This window comes from Suricata suricatta, chromosome 11 (genome assembly GCF_006229205.1).
Source record: "Suricata suricatta isolate VVHF042 chromosome 11, meerkat_22Aug2017_6uvM2_HiC, whole genome shotgun sequence".
NCBI classification, from domain to species: Eukaryota; Metazoa; Chordata; class Mammalia; order Carnivora; family Herpestidae; genus Suricata; species Suricata suricatta.
The window spans coordinates 5,862,038-5,877,876 of NC_043710.1; the positions used below are offsets into that span (position 1 = coordinate 5,862,038).

General features: G+C 57.5%; 3 protein-coding genes across 6 annotated transcripts in view; 1 reads left to right on the forward strand and 2 right to left on the reverse strand.

Annotated features, from left to right (window-relative positions):
• Nucleotides 1–4,836, forward strand: part of CATSPER1 (cation channel sperm associated 1) — a 9,153-nt gene extending 4,317 nt beyond the window's left edge. The window contains exons 7-13 of one of the 3 annotated variants that reach the window (XM_029957502.1): nt 94–237; nt 408–471; nt 652–724; nt 839–899; nt 2,292–2,367; nt 4,389–4,503; nt 4,667–4,836. In XM_029957502.1, the coding sequence (XP_029813362.1) occupies nt 94–237; nt 408–471; nt 652–724; nt 839–899; nt 2,292–2,367; nt 4,389–4,503; nt 4,667–4,693 (560 nt within the window). In that variant the 3' untranslated portion in view covers nt 4,694–4,836. Of the gene's footprint in view, nt 1–93; nt 238–407; nt 472–651; nt 725–838; nt 900–2,291; nt 2,368–4,388; nt 4,504–4,666 lie in introns of those variants that run through there. The other 2 variants (XM_029957503.1, XR_003915497.1) reach the window with 2 other exon arrangements.
• Nucleotides 4,837–7,180: 2,344 nt separating this feature from the next.
• Nucleotides 7,181–8,552, reverse strand: CST6 (cystatin E/M). The gene is made up of 3 exons (XM_029914972.1): nt 8,279–8,552; nt 7,682–7,807; nt 7,181–7,367 (listed from the first exon to the last, which is right to left on the reverse strand). Exons 1-3 carry the CDS (start codon nt 8,516–8,518, stop codon nt 7,281–7,283), a joined length of 453 nt encoding a protein of 150 aa, XP_029770832.1. The 5' UTR covers nt 8,519–8,552; the 3' UTR covers nt 7,181–7,280.
• A 5,888-nt stretch (nt 8,553–14,440) lies between these two features.
• Nucleotides 14,441–15,839, reverse strand: part of BANF1 (barrier to autointegration factor 1) — a 1,958-nt gene continuing 559 nt past the window's right edge. Inside the window, exons 1-3 of one of the 2 annotated variants that reach the window (XM_029957621.1) lie at nt 15,692–15,815; nt 15,207–15,344; nt 14,441–14,973 (exon numbers count right to left, since the gene is read on the reverse strand). In XM_029957621.1, coding sequence (XP_029813481.1) covers nt 14,827–14,973; nt 15,207–15,329 — 270 coding nt within the window. In that variant the 5' untranslated portion in view covers nt 15,330–15,344; nt 15,692–15,815 and the 3' untranslated portion in view covers nt 14,441–14,826. Of the gene's footprint in view, nt 14,974–15,206; nt 15,345–15,691; nt 15,816–15,839 lie in introns of those variants that run through there. The other variant, XM_029957620.1, reaches the window with a different exon arrangement.

The window sequence follows — 15,839 nt, forward strand, 5'->3', positions numbered from 1 at the left end:
GGGTGGCGGCTCGGGTGGGAGCCTGAGGTGCTGCGGTGGGAGGAGGTCGGGGGGATGGGGCCCCGTCAGCCTGGTTTGGCCCTGAACAGCCAGTCCTCTTCTCTGTGGTGCTCCGGGCTCTGTTCCATCAATCTGACCCCAAGCGCTTCCAGAACATCTTCACCACCATCTTCACCCTCTTCACCATGCTCACCCTGGATGACTGGTCCCTCATCTACCTGGACAACCGGGCCCAGGGTGGGACAGGCCCCAGGCTGGGTGGAGGGCATGGGCTGGGCTGGGCTGGGGGGGCAGCCCCCAAGGGTTCAGTTACCCCGTCTGCAAAGTGGGGTGTCTGCGGCTTGCTGGCAGGGGTGTGGTGAGGGCTGTCAAGGAGCTCCAAGCTCACGTGACCCCCTCTCTCCCAGGCGCCTGGTACATCATCCCTATTCTCATGATTTACATCATTATCCAATACTTCATCTTCCTCAAGTGAGAACCCCGCCCCTACTTTGCTCCCCAGCTTCACCCCCAACCCCCACCTGACCTTGGGGCACCCTTCCCAGTCTCTCCAGCCCTCTCCTCTTGGTCACGCCACAATGAACCCAGAGGAGGGTCGCAGGGCCTCTTCTACAGCCTCCTCCTTGAGAGTGCCCCCCCCTCTCATCCCAGCCTGGTGATTGCCGTCCTGGTGGATAACTTCCAGATGGCTCTGCTCAGAGGCGTGGAGAAAGAAAAGCAGGAGGTACTGAGTGGGCCGGGGCAGGTGGGCCAATCAGAGGCTGGAGGGAAGGGCGGAGGGTGCTCCCGCAGAGGGCAGACAGGAGACTGTGGCAGGACAAGAGCCTCTTCTTCCCAGAAGGCCGACCAGATCCAGGAGAAGCTGCTGGATTACTCACTGATAGACCTCAGCAAACCAGGTGATGGCCCTCCCTCCACAGTGAGACACAGAGTTCCTGGCTCAGTGGCCGAGTTTGAGACTCTGAGACTCCGGAGAACTTACCGTGCTTAGACCTTTGGTCCAAAGAGCTCTCGGGCAATCCTCTAACGGCCAATTAAACGGACAGTCAATTCCTGAAAGCCTCCTTTATGAAATGACTAATTAGCCAGATTACGATTTGCCAAATACTCATTTCTTCTAATAACTTATAAAGGTTATAGCAGTTGCTTTTACATGGGACAGTTTCAACTGTCAGCACTTGTCCAGAGTCCCTCAAAGTGGGTGGAGAGTGAAAACCGAAGTCTCCTGTACACGTTCATTTTTACAAAGCTGATTTTCTGAGTGAATTGGGGTTGAGACAGTTGATTTGCTTCCTGCTTAAAGATCTTCAGGACTTTAGAACCTGAGCTCCAAGAATCCTACTCTTAGGCTCATCAGCACTAAAGGACTAAGGCTCCATCAGGGATAAATGCTCAGGGCAAAAAAAAAAAAGCTTAAGGAAAAAGAGGAATTAATTGACTCAAATTACTTAGCAAATTGAGGGTTTTCAGGAATGGCTGGGTCCAGGACTCGAATACTGGTCGGGAGCTGGTGTCCTTCTATCTCTCTGCTCGCTAGTCCTCTGCATGTTTTTATGCTCAGGGTGGCTCTTCCCTGTGTTAGGAAAATGGCCGCCTGCCACTCTAGTCCCAAACCCTCGTGGGTTGTCATCCCTGGCCTGCCCAGGTCCTCTTCTTCCAGCCGTTCCAACAAAGACCCAGAAATGAGGCTTCTTTGCTCGGATCACCTGACTATTTTGGAACCAATCACTATAGCCAAAAGAATAGGCTGTTCTGATTGGCCAGGTCTGAGTCATGTGTCCTTGGAGGTAGGGGACAGGGTCAACCCTTGCTGGGTGATGCAGACCCAGAAGGTGCAGGAGTGCTTCCCCAGGAAAACTGGAGGGCTTTTTCCTGAAGGAGGCACAAATGAACAGACAAAACTGGTACCCGCTCCACAGGGAGAAGCCATCTCTTTGGGGGCATCATGGACAAAAAGTCCTTTAGCCCCATTTGTTTTTTGTTGTTTCATGTTTGTTTATTTTTGAGAAAGAGAGAGACAGAGAGACAGAGTGAGAGTGGGGTGAGGGGCAGAGAGAGAGCAGAATCTGAAGCAGGCTCCAGGCTCTGAGCTGTCAGCACAGAGCCCGATGCGGGGCCCAAACTCACAAGTCATGAGGAGATCATGACAATGTTAGATGCTTAACCGGCCGGGCCACCCACCCACGCTCCCCATCCTTTAGCCCCACTTGAATATCTCTGCGGCACACAAGGTTTCTTCTACCTCCTCTTGATCCAGGCATCTTCTTGACATTCCCCTTTTTTACCTCCAGAGCCTGAAAAGATAGTGAGTGAAGACACCAAACAGAAGCAGCACTTTGAACAGAAATTTGAGACATTAAGTGAGAAGTAAGGAGATTCAAAGGAGGAGCGGGGGGCGGAGGCCATGGTTGGGCAGGGAAAGGCACACTGTCCACCCCTCTGGAAAGGGGGAGGAGCGCCAAGGCTCCTGGAGAGCCTACGGGTGGACGTGGAGGTGCGCTCACCCAGAGCTGTCTTGTGCCCCCAAGAGAATCCCCCCAGCGGTGCCTGCAGGGCCATGAGAGCTCATTGGAGGCTGAGGACAAGGGCAGGGTATCAGAGAGGCCCCAGAGGAACAGCGATCCTGGTCATCTGTTTACTGAGGAGCATCCCTGACCCTCGCGCTGGGTCAGGCCCTGTGAGGGTTCCAGGGACCCAAAGAGGACACAGCCTAGGCCCCGCCCATGACAGCCCTATTGCTAAGGACCCATGCTGGGCCACAGAGGACAGTGGAGGGATGAGCAGGATGAGGAACAGCTTGGGCGAAGGCCTGGGAGGCAGATGGCCAACACCCCACTCTCCTCTAATTGATTGGCCATTGGTCCAGGATGGCTGGGGGCTCTTGGCACAGACTCCTGCTCCTTGGCTCCCCGGAGAGCCTTCTCTCTGAAAGCTGGGCCCCACTCCACCTCAGCCAGCCTGGCTCCAGACCAGCCAGTGGGGCGGCCTCCAGCCTCTCCTCACCCCTCATCAGAGCCCGAGCCCCAGAGGCCCTCTGTGATCAAGCCTTTGCCAACCTCCCGTGTTTCCTTACAGCCACTCCCACCCGGCACATCTGGGCCTTTGCCCACACTGTTCTCTCTAACTGGAGTGTTCTCTGCCACCAATGCCAGGCTCAAGTGACTAAGATTTGGGACAGCTGAGTTCCAACCCTGGTCGCTTCACCTCCTGACCCTCCCGGCCCTTCCCCCCATGTTCCAGCAACTTGGCCCCTGGCCTAGTGGACGCTTGGCACCTCTGTAACACTTTCCTTGGGGGTTTCTTGGCCTCCGGACTCTTGCCCACTGGCTTACCTCCATGAAGAGTGCCCCCTGGTTTTGTTTGTTGTTATTGTTCACGTGTCTTACTCTTTCCATTCTTAGTGGTCTTTGTTAAAAGTAATTTGGGCTTTCCCTTCCTCGTCAGAATTTGAGACCCTACAAAGGCCTTGCCTCCTTTAGGATAAGGTCTGGGCATCTGGCATTCTCCAGTCCATCCGCTCTCTGCAGCCTCCTTCCTGAGGCCTGCCTGGCCCCCAGCGTAATCCTGCTCCTCCGGGGGAGGGACCCGGAAGCTTGCCCCAGCCTGGCAAACCCTCACGCGTCTTTCAAACTCAGCTCCATGGGACTTCCTCTGGGAGCCTCTCCTGCTCCCCAGTACTGGAGGGGGTTTTCCTCCTGGGGAAAGCACTCTGTGCTTGCACTTACCCCGAGCGTAAACACACGGCTTGCTTTCCTGGCTCTGCCACAGGCTTCGCTTCTTAAGGGTGAGGATTGTTTCTTGCTCATTCCTGTGCCCTCAGAGCACGTGGCAGTGTTCATTTATTTCCGTGTCATTTGGTGGATGGATTTATAGAACAGGCGGGTGATGAGGGGGGTGATGGGTGGGTGGGTGGCTGCACGAATGGTTGGGGAGGGGGGGCTAGGTGGGTGACTGACTGCGCAACACGGTGAAGGGGTGGGTGGCTGGGTCCAGGGACGAGCAGGTAGATAGGGGGATGGGTGAGCAGCGACAAGGTCGGGGTGGTCGGATGAGTGAGCGAACGGCCAGGTAGGTGGGGGGATGAATGGGTCGGTGGGTGGCTGGGTGCCTAGAGAGGTCTGGGGGGTTGGAGGGGCAAGCAGATGGGTAGATGGGGGGATGGATAATCTGTGGGGGGCTAAACAAGGGTTAGAATCCTCCGTGGCGCAGGCACACACAGGGGTTTTTACTTGTGGTGGAGGAGACGCACCATGAAAGGCCACACTCAGAAAAGGTGTAATGGCGGGTTGGTGGGTGGCAGGCAAGAAGGCTGGGGGGGGAGGGGAGAGGGAAGCCCAGAGGGACCTGCCAGGCCTGTCACCTCTCCTCCGCCCTCCTCCCACCCCCAGGCAGCAGGAGCTCCTGTTGCACTTCCTGCAACTGGTGGCCGGGGTGGAGCATCATCAACAGAAATTCCGCTCCCAGGCCTCCGTCCTGGATGAGGTTGTGGACGCGGCGTTTGAGGTGAGCCGGGCAGGACCAGAGCAGAGGGGCTGGCCTATGGGAGGACCCCAGAAAGCCAGGCATGGGAGGCTCGTGCCCAGACGTGCCCCTAACGGCCACAGGGGCCATGCAAGGGGACAGAGGCCGGTACCGGCTCAGTCACCCTCCCATCCCACCCCTGCAGGTTGGGGACGAGGACTTCAGGAAGTGACCCCTGGATGGAGAGAGATGTGGGATACAGCCTTCAGTGTCTGGCAAGCTGCCCACTGGGGTGGGTCAGGACAAGTTCCCACATCTGCTGGAATGGTTGTTAGGCCCGCAGGGCTGGGTCCTAACAGAGTTTTAAAACCCCAAGTGGCTCTGTGTCCTCCCTGGGTAAGCCAAGGCACAGAGCAGCGGAACTGTGTGTGCTGGCGGGTGTGTGTGTGTGTGTGTGTGTGAGTGTGTTTGGGGGGGGGAGTGAGTGTTGTACATGGCAGGCACTGTTCTGGGTCCCCTCCAGCTCCGCCAGGGCCCACATCCTGGCTCAGGCCTTCGGTGCATTAGCAGCAGCCAGAGAGGTGGCCCAGTAAGGGGGGCCAGGCTCGGTGCTGGAGGGGTGAGTGGGCAGTCGCCTTGCTTTGGGGAGGAAGGTCCATCTGGCCCTGGAGTTGGGAGAGAAAAAGAACCGGCTGGAACATGCCCTGGTTGTTGGGGCCTGGGAGGTCAGTAGGTTCCATAAGTAGGGGCTCGGAGCCCAGGAACCCGGGCCTGCCAAGAATCCAGTACAAGAGTGCCAACTCGATGGCAATAGCATGCGCCCAGAGGTCAGAGGTCAGTGCCATACCCCAGGTCATTGCCTGGGGTCACATTAAAGAACCTCAGTGAGGGAAGTGGGGTAGAGGCTGCTCAAGTCCTCCTGGCCTTGGTGGGGGTGCAGGTGGGGGGAGGGTGAGAACACAGCATGTGTGAGTGAGTGTGTGTGTGTGTGTGTGTGTGTGTGTGTGTGTGTGTGCTGGGGGGATGGATGAGCCTTTGTTGGAGGAGAGCAGGGAATGAGACTAATGGTCAGTCCGCACCCTGCCTGGTCCAGGGCTTAGATGAGTTCTCCGACCTTCAGCCTGAACCTGGGCGGAACACCCAGAGCCTGTCCCCACGGCTTTGTTGGAGGCAAGGCTCCGGCCCAGGTCCCCGAGTGCCTGAGCCTGTGCGGGGTGCTGGAGACCTGGTGCAGAGTCAGGCTTGAGCGCCCCCAGCGCTTTGCAGTCAGAGTGGGGGGGGTTGCACTGTCTACCACAGCCATTCCTTCCCTCGTGGCATGAGGCCGGGGCACAGTACAGGCTGGAGGGGGTCAGGAGCAGGACTCCAGAGTGGGGGCTCAGGGGCGACGGATTTGCCAGTCTTCCTGCCACCTCTAGGCTGGGCCAGACTGAGGTAAAGACTCCAGGCCCCGGGGCAGAAGCAGTGCCTCACTCACTGGCCTGGCCTGGGGTACCGCCTGGCCCGAGGCCTGGGAATAGACTGTGCAGACAAAATGCCATCTGGGATCTGGGTGCAGGTTCGGGGGCGGAGAGGCCACCTGGCAGATAGCCTCAGGCCTCACCTCGCCCACCACCTCACACATTCATTCAGTGAGCATTTCCTGCCATTTCCGTGGTGCCAGCCCAGGCCCAGTGGCGGAGGTTGGTGGCACCCTGGAGCCCTTCCAAGTGGAGGCCGGCCTCACACTCCATGCCCCTGGGCTGTCTGAGCTGCCTCCTCTGACAGGCTCAAGCAGGGCTGAAGTTTTCCCCTGCATCCCTCGTTCCTGTCAAACTCAGCCCTTTACCTCCTCAGTTTTCTGGAAGTCGCCTCTCTTTTCCACCTCCCCATCCCTACCCCACCGTGGCCTCTGAGAACAGAAGGCAGGGCCTGGGACCCAGGGTGGCTGCTCATTAGGTCCCAGCACTGGGCAGGGGACTGGAGGCAGGGGGGCTGGGAGGCCAGAGCAAAGACATTCCCTGGATCCACACCCAACCCAGATCCAGTTCAGCCCAGCTGCCGGGGCCTGATGGGATCCACACATGATGCTCCCTAGGGATCTAGTTACTGCTCTTCCTGTTCTGGTGTGTGTGTGTGTGTGTGTGTGTGTGTGTGTGTGTGTGTCTGTCTGTCTGTCTGTGGCCCAGCTCCCGGTGGGGGATGTGGCTCTCTGTGGGTGTGTGTCTGAAGGTCTGTATACATCTCCAGGTTGCTTGGAGGGTGTTGCTTCTGTGTGCACCTGTGTCTCTGGAGCTTCCAAGTGTGTATTGTGGTATGTGTGTGTGTGTGTGTGTGTGTGTTTGGTGTGTTGAGAGTTCTGTGTGTGTATGTGTGTATATAGTGCATTGCAGTCACATATGCAATTGTACCTAAAATGTTGCAGTTTCGTTTTCTTTAAATGAGATCAAATTGCATCGGTCCCCTCATCCCTCCTGTGGGCAGAAGATGTGACCTCAGTCCCTTGGGGTTTCCTGTCCGTCCCCTTCCAAGAGTCTTTCCTGGGGCAAAGCACTGGGGAGTCCCTCTGGCATATGGCCCACAGTGTGTACTTGAAAGCCACTGTCCCTCCCCTCATGGTCTCGTGGCCTACAGGGACTCTGCCATCTCTGGCCCACGTGCGGCATAGGACTCTCACAGGCCTGGAGCTCTGAGTCCTGGGGGTGGGGGAGGGGAGTGAAGCACTCAGGAGAGTCCAGGGTGAGAAGCAGAGGCAGCAGTTTATTGTGACAAATGTGTCCATGGACCTGAAGCACCTCCGCGCTGCACCTGCTCCTTCTGGTCCCCATGCCCGAAGGGGCCTAGGATATGGTCACACAGTCATGCTTTAGAAGCTGGGAGGAATTCTCCCAGGGGATCACGAGGATCTCAAAGTCACAGCGCAGTTTCTGCAGGGAGAGAAGGAGAGGTGAGGGTGGCCCCGGGCCTGGCTCCTCGTGCCATCCCCAGCCTGCGACCCTGCGCTCTGGGCTCAAAGGGACAATGAGTCAGATGGCCAGGAATAGATCCCGGATCTTGCTAGCCCACTCCCTTGAGGGAGAAACCCCAGTCTCCTCCTCTCTGCACCCCACCCTGGCCTGGCGGCTGAGTCATCCAGAAGATGGGGACAGGTTCAACCAGACACCAGCCTGGCCAAGCAGACCAGTTCAGGCTGGACAACCTCGGGCCTTGGGTGCTGGGCAGTAGGGTGCAGGGCTATTACCTCCTCCTCCACTCCTGTGGCCAGGGGGCAGGTGGTGAGGTCCACGCCGTCTCCAGTGGCCACGCTCTTGCGGCAGGCAGTGCTCCCCATCTCCATGGTCAGGTAATACTTGATGCCGGCCACCAGCTGGGGATGGAAGCAGGAGCAGGTGAGGGGTACCGGAAGACCACCCTTGACCCAGACCTCTCACCTCACTCCACATTCGGCATGCTGGCCTGGGCCTTGGGGTTCAGACCCTGGATGGGGAAGTTTCTGGGGGCGATCCCTGGGAAGAGGGCCAAAGGCCTGGGCCACACAGAAAGCTGAGCCCCGGGTGTGGGCATGTCCTGAAGGCCACCGCCCTCTCTCCCTCCCTCCCCTCTCCCCAGTCCTTCCCTCAGGGCAGGGACTACTGTGAGGCTAGTGAACACAGGGCTGGATCCAGCCCATTGAAATCTAGATATGTTGTTCAGAATGAATTCTTGGCATTAATCCAATTAAAAAATACATTGTATTAAAATGTCCTGACCCCCTTAACCTGGCCACGGTCCTGGCCTTCCCCTAGCCCGGCAGGGGGCTGCCCCTCGCCCCTGCCGGCCCGCCCACCCAGCCACACACCTGACTCTGGGCCTTGAGGATCTTGGTGTCTCGGAAGTAGTAGAGGCTGTTGCTGCCCATGTTGTAGCTGGCCAAGGCCGCCTGCGCTGCCTTCTGCACCTGCGGGTCACTGGGTGACAGGTCCTGGCGTCCTCCGACTAAGCGTTCCGCCGGGCGAGCACGGGCGTCGCGGGGCAGCGCCAGGAGGCAGAGCGCGAGCAGACCCAGGCCCAGGGCCCGAGAGAAGTTGGGGTAAGCCATGGCCACGTCGGTCGTTAGTGCCAGGTCTCGTCAGTGCCAGGGCTAGGCGCGCGCCCTTTTTATAGGCTAGCGGCCCCGCCCGCCCCGCCCACCCGCTGCAGAGCCTGGGAGAGCTCGGATGAGCCTGGGCCATCAGAGAGGCCGCCTTCCTCCTCCTTGCTCCAAAGGGGGGCCCTCCCCCCCAGCACACCTGTGTCCCCCGCGATGCTGCCCTGCCCTCCAGGGACACACCCAGTTCTGTGAGGGAAAGGACCCTGACAGTCCCCGGCAAGTGCCACGTTTCAAACAGCTCATGGAAGGCTCAACCAGTATGAAATACCAACCATTAGCGAGGTCTTACTATTGCCACCGTTTACTACCTGGGTAACCTGGAAGAAATTATTTAATCACTCCTTGCCTCAGTTTCCTTCTCTGTAAAGAGGGTTGCTGGGAGGATTCAACAGGCAAAGTGCTTAGAGAAGTTCTGGTCTTATAAAAAACGACGGGAAAGGAGGCTAGTGCACTGAGCTGGGCACTCTCACCCTCACAGCACGAAATGGGAATTAGTAATGTTTCCACTTTACATAGGAAGCAACAGGACGCAGAGCAGAGCAGAGGGGACTGACTTGCCCCGGGATGCCACCTAGTAAATAGTAAATGATGATGCTGGCTTTTGAGCCCGGCAGTCAGACACAGCGAGCCCAGAGGATGAAGATGGCCAGAAAGAGGCGTGTGTGTCATTCCAGCTCTGCCATTTACTGACTGGTGACTTGGACAGGTCCCTTGGCTTCCCAAGGTCTCCGTGTCATCATCTGAGGATAGGTGACCACTCTTACCTGCCAAAGTTATTCTAATATTAACACCCGGGACTGGGCCACCCATAGATCACCTGCGCGTGCTGGAGGTAGCAGCATAATAGGGCACTAGGAGGTTTTTTTAAGAAAAATCTCGTAACTAATAAACAGCACTGAAGTAGCTAACAAAGGAAAAGTCTGAATCTTGGTGGGCTTCCTTATTTGTGTTTGAGAGTTCGGTGTAGCTTGCACTTTCAATCACAAGTTGTGGGGGTGGGGGCGCATTTTGCCCTGGGGCACTAAGATCTTGCCCGGCTTACGCCCTCCAAGGATCCCCGCTGGGGCTTGTGAGAGGCCGTGAGTTATAGTGCCTGACAAACTGTTGGTGGCTATTACGATGATGAATATTATGAGCAGGCAAAATTCCCAGTGGCAGAATCCCAGGGCCAGGAAGGGCAGTGATTTCCTCCCAGGGACACGGGGACCAGCTGCTCCCCACCCCCTCAACCCAGCTGTGAAAACCAATCTGGGATTCCAAGGAACACGTCACCAGTGGTAGGCTCAGGTGTCTGCCTTAAAGGGACAGATCCCCATTTGTGGGAGAGCTGGCTCACTTGTGGCTTAATAGGGAGACAGAGGGGCGCCTGGGTGGCTCAGTCGGTTAAGGCTGCGACTTCGGCTCAGGTCAGATCTCACGTTCCTGGGTTCAAGCCCCGCATCAGGCTCTGTGCTGTCAGCTGGCTCAGAGCCTGGAGCCTGCTTCAGATTCTCTGTCTCCTTCTCTCTGCGCTTCTCCCCCTCTCATGCTCTGTATCAAAAATAAATAAAATATTAAAAAAAAAATAGGGAGACAGAAACCCAACCTGAGAGAACCTGGGAGACGGTAGAGCAAGAGGCTCAGGGCCCAGGAGGGAGAGACAGCCCCAGGGGGCCATGTGCCTCCCCAGGCTCTCCCAGTCCTGCTTTGCCATTGCTTGGAGCTCAGCCATGGCCACACTTGGGTCCAACAGCTCCCTGGAAAACTAGCCAAGGCCTTGTCTCTGATTCACCAAGGGCCGGTGGGTCCCTAGCTCGCTGGCCCCTACCCTACCCCTTGCTCCCTTGCACAGGTGCAGAGGAGTATCACAGGTTGTACCACAACCTGACGGTCCCCAAAGACCTCTCACCCACTGGTCTGTCAGAAGCACTCTTAGGTAGTAAGCATCAAGCTCGTTTTTCAGATGAAGAAAGTTAATCAGAGAGGTCAGGCCATCTGTCTAGGGTCACACAGCTAGACGCGGTGTCTGGGTGGAAAAAGAGGGATGAGGAAGGCTCATAATAATTACTGGGCATCTGATCTGTGCCAGGCCTTGCCCCGGGACCTCAACACACTCTCTCATCCTCATAACTGCTCGGCAGAGGCTGATTTACTAGGGGTGATTTGGGGGAGGCCAAAGGAAAAGTGTCAGTGGTGGAGCCCACGTGCCAGCGTCCTAGTGTGTGAGCCCTGGACCGCTCCATGGGGATATGAGGTCTGGTGTGTAGGGGGAGGCTCCCTGGAGGCAGGGGTGCCCCACAAGGATTTTCCCAGGGCTGGGCCTCATCTAGGGAAGAGCCCTCAGCCTGCACTCCATCCTGTCTGGACCACTCTGGGCCAGATGTGAGCTCAGGGTTGGCCATCCCTACCACCCACAGGGCACAGTCTTCATTTGTGCTGTGGCCCAGGGATCCCAATCCAGGTTGCCCGTGGCACCCTCTCTTGCCCTGGCCAGTGGGTCTTGCTGACCAGGGTGGGCCCTTGATATCCTCTTCACCCTGGAATCAGACAACTCAGGGCCTCTGTGCTGCCCCGCCCCCCAACCCTCTTCCCAGGACTCTGCTGGGCTGCGCATCATCCCTCCCCCAGGGCTTTGATCCCCTTGCCCTAAGCACGTCCCAGAAAAGAGACGTTAAGGCAAAGAAAGCTGAGGTCCCTCTGTGACTGAAGCGCCCATCTGTGGAGGAGGGGCCCAGAGTGCCAGGGGCTTCGGGTTCATTAGCTGGTTGAATCTTTACAAGTCTACACCAGGAGACGGGAGATGACGGAGGCTCAGAACAGCAGCTGGCTCCAGGCCACACAGCAAGCCAAGGAGGACCTGAGATCGGAACCAGGTCTGGCTGGCTCCTTCAGACTATCATCAGTCAAGGCTGGGAGTCCTGGGGGGCATGTGGGGAAGGGGTTGATAGTCATCAGCATATACTCTGAGCATTTCACCCCATCTGGGCTGCGACTGGGCCAGAGTGGGGATGGGTTCACCCTGTGTCCCCTTGTTTATTTCCCTCCAGGGGCAGCAGGACCCCTTCAGGACTCCGGAGCACGGAAGTTGGGTTCACCCCGAGCTCTGGCCAGATCCGAATACTCAGGACTAGAGCGGCTGCGAGGGTCAGGCTCTGGCGGGTACAGCAGGGGAGGGAGGAACAGTGGGCAACATGGGCTGGCCTCCCTGCCCACCCATGCCCCCTGGCCAGGCACATGCTGCTGAGCAGTTTGGGTTGACATTTGATACCTTCTCCCAGGCCCCACTCATGTCTGCTTTCTCCAACACTACAGCCTTGGTCCCTTTGTCCTGCAGGCTAAGTTGGGGCTGGACCACTGAAGCCACACTGTCACGAGGTACATTCTAGATGCCTTTTGTCTCCTGCTGCTCTAGGACTGAACCAGGAACTGGTGTGGGATGCACTGAGGAGCCCAGATAAAGGGTTTCTACTTGGTAACGTGTCACAAGCCCTGCCCAAGCCCCGAGTGAGAGGTGAGAAAGCACGTTCCAGCTGCTTCAGAGACAAGGACTGTGGGGGAGGCACGGAAGAGCCCACGATGAGGAAGCAGAGCAGGCAGCATGGCCCACAAGCTTCTGCTGGGCGGGCGCCCCTGCCAGCACGAGAGGCAAAACCTGGCAGCCGGCATGGGCAGGGTGTGGGGGAGGAGGCAGTCTCTGTTACCAAACAGAGCGTCAGCAGCAACCTGGCGGGGTCAGGATCGAGGTAGGGGGAGGGCATGGCCCTGCCAAGCCCCTGCCTAAGCACACCAGGCCCGCGTGACAGCGTCACAACACAATGGGTCGAGGCTGAGGGGACCCTGAGGTGATCCTGGGCCCATCTGGGAAAACCTCAGAAACAGCCTGAAACTCCAGGCCTGAATTACCACTGCGGTCTCCTCCCCGAAAGTGGCCTGTAACACAGGCTGGGCCCTGCTCTGGCCACCTGGTGCCCTTCCGGAGGGCTGCCCACTTCCAGACCCCGCCCTGCACTCAACCCTCATCCCTACCAATAACCATCCTGTTTACCTGCTAATCACGTAATTGCTCTATCCCTGGGGCTTTACATTTGGTTTTCTTCTTATCCTTCCTCTATTCTGAGATGTAGTTTATACAGAAGAGCACACAGTACTATGGACTAACAAATCATCAGACAACTTGTGTCGCCACCCCTGCCCCCAAGCCCCGCACTCCGCATCCCTCTTCTCGCAAAGGGAATTACTGCCACCTCTACTGTTGAGTTTTACAATACGCATTTCCTTGGGGTTTTTTTTCTACTTTTACCGCCTACATAGAGATCCCTGAGCAAGGATCCTCCGGTCAACTTTACATGAATGGGATCACAGCGTTCGACATTTGCTTCGCTCCATATTGAAATTCACCCGTCATTTGGTCGTGTTCACAGGTCCTGACAGCCAGTAGGGCTGGTCCAGTTGGGGGTTGTTACAAAGCTGCTGTGAACACGCGGTCAGGTGCGGGGAGGTGGGGGGGCGCGAGTGGATGTGCAGGGTCACAGGATGGGTCTTATCTTCAGCTTTACTAGAAAACGCCCAACTGTTTCCCGAGGGCTCGTGCCAGTTTGCACTCCCACCGGCTGGATGGTGGGTGTTGCTCCACTCCCTCATCAGCACTGGGTATTGTTTGACTTCGGAATTTGCGCCAGGGAGTGTATAATGGCATCTCATTTGCATTTCTGATGACTGTGATCGAGAACCTTTTCATAAGCTTATCCACCATTTGGGGTATTCCTTTCAGGTCTTTGACTCTATCTTGCGGTCTGCTTCATCTTATAGGCAAGTTCTCCGGATGCAGCCCTCAGTGGTAGTTTCTGTGTGTGGCAAATATCCTGTCCCGCCCTGGGTTAGCGCTGCCTCTCTCTCTGGTACTTTAGGCAAAGTTTCTATTAATGCAGTTGAACTTATCAACTTTTCCTTAACTGTTTCCTTCCCTGGGATCAGGAGAATCTTCTCATAGAATCCCCCAGTTTTTGCATTTAAAACCGCTCTTCTCACCAGACTGGGAGCCCTCTGGGGAAAACTGTGTCAGCAAGAAGTGCCTAGTGCCCCAGGGAAGGAACGAGAGCCGGGCAGGGCCGGGCGGACACGGCTAGCGTTTCATCTGATCCTTACAACCACCTATCTTCCAAGGGGGAAAACAGAGGCTCGGAGAGGCCCAGCGACGTGACCAGGGAACAAAGGGCCCTGAGGTACACGGGCTTTGAGCCACATTTTGAGGGCCCACCTGGCAACTTCCCAGCACTAAGTCCACGGTCAAATTGCTTAGTCTCTCTGAGCCTCTGGTTTCCTCACCCATAAGAGAGAAAACAATGACCTATGACTGTGAGAGAGGAATGTCTGCAAAGACTTAGCTGCAGGACTCGTTCACAGAGTGTTCACCAGAGACCAGGACGAAAGTACAACGAGCGTGAGCCCGCAGAGTTGTGATGTCTGTGTTCTTTCTGCCTCCCCAAGACAGAGCCCGGCAGAGGGCCAGAGGCCTGCCCACTCCTCCCAAAGGCCAGGAAAGCACATGACACTGACAGGTGAACTCTTACCTGCATCTGATTCACCCTCTTCCCGTCCCCTGGACTCCCACTGACTTTTCCACCAGGTGCTGCCTGGCCCAGTTGTTGACGGGGATGCCACCTGAACATTACAGCCCACCCAGATCCCAGGAAGAGCTCAACCCACACTCTCTGCCAGGTTACTCCGGGCCACTCCACGGCGCCCTGGCTGAGGCCGACGTGGCGAGGGCGGCTGCCCTCCAGCGCGGGAAGGAAGCTGCCAGTTTCAATCTGCACTGATGAGTGTGGCAGACCTGGCCGGTCGGTGGGGAAGTCCCGGCCCGCCTGCTTTTCAATGCACGAAGCCCGGTCGTGAAGGCCACTGACTTTATTGATTTAAAAAACTTTACAAGAACAGTGACTGTTTTGCCAAAAAAAAGGAGCCAAATAGCATAAAACAGACCAGAGGAAGGGGTGGGAGTGGGGGTCCGGGAAGGGCCGGGAATCCACTCGGAGAAGCTGGTAATTGTTGACAGGAAACCAGGGGAAGGAGAAGGGAGATGCATGCAGGGACGAGAATTTCCAAAAAGTTGAAATGGTGAGGGGAGAGGACTCCTGAAAGACCTTGGAGCACGTCGGCCGCTGAGCACGACAGCAGCCGTCTCTTCCTTTGTGGAGAACAGGGGAGGAGCCCCCCCGCCGCTGCAAACTCTGGAAACTCCATGCTGGGGCTGGGGGCCGGGGGCTCCCCCAAGAGCCTCACAAGAAGGCGTCGCACCACTCTCGGAGGCACCCGAAGCAGTCCCGGGACTGCTTGGCGTTGGCGCCGCACGTGTCCTTCAGCCACTCCCGGAAGAGGTCTTCGTCTTTCTTGAGCACCAGGAACTGGCCAAGGACCACGTAGGCCTGCGGAACGGGCAAAGTAAAGGGCACGCTGCTAAGTGCTCTGTGGGGCCGAGAAACTACTGGAAGGCCACTTTTGTGGCTTCAGCACGGTGAGGCTGCCCTCACGGGGCAGGCTCTGGCTGTCTCTTCAGACCACGCGCCACTGGCCACCCCCAATGGTTACTCTCGCCTTCCTAACTGCCAGGGAAGGTGGTCGGCTGCCCTGCGCCCAGGTGCATGCAGTCACCCCGCACCTTGTCAAAGCCCCTCTCCTCCAGCTTCTTGCCCAAGACTTCACCAATCCCGGCCAGGCTCCCCACTGGCTTTTCCCCCATGGGCTCGGCCACGAAGTCTCGGTGCTTTTGGGAGGTTGTCATCTCGATCAGCTTAATCTGGGAATCCCAAGAAAAGGCAGTTAGGACTGAAAACCGGGACCTCCCAAGGGCCCAGGGGCACTGCTCTATCAAGAGAAAGCGAAACCGGCCATTTCGGCGGCTAATTCGACTCTCCTCCTCTCAGGGAGGAGAGAGCCGGGGTCCAAGGAAAGTGTGTTCCCCGCTTGGCAAAAGACCCTTTCGCGCGAGAACTGGGTTTTAAGCGCTGCCCGCGAGGAAACACTCTCCTGCCCTCACAGGTGGCGCACGCGGGGCAGTGGGAAGATTTCCAGAGTCGGTAGCCAGGACCCGGCCAGAAGCTGTCACTCATTCTGTGACCTTGGCTGGGCTAGGAAGGCACTGACCCCGCCTGAAGCGGCTCCCCTGGCCCCAGAGGCAAATGAAGGGTCTCTCCGCCCGCCTCGCCCGCGCACGCGGCTCAGACCCGGAGCGGGCGCGCCGGCCGGAGCGCGCACACCTGCTCCTCCGGCGCGGCTGGGTCCACGCTCGCGT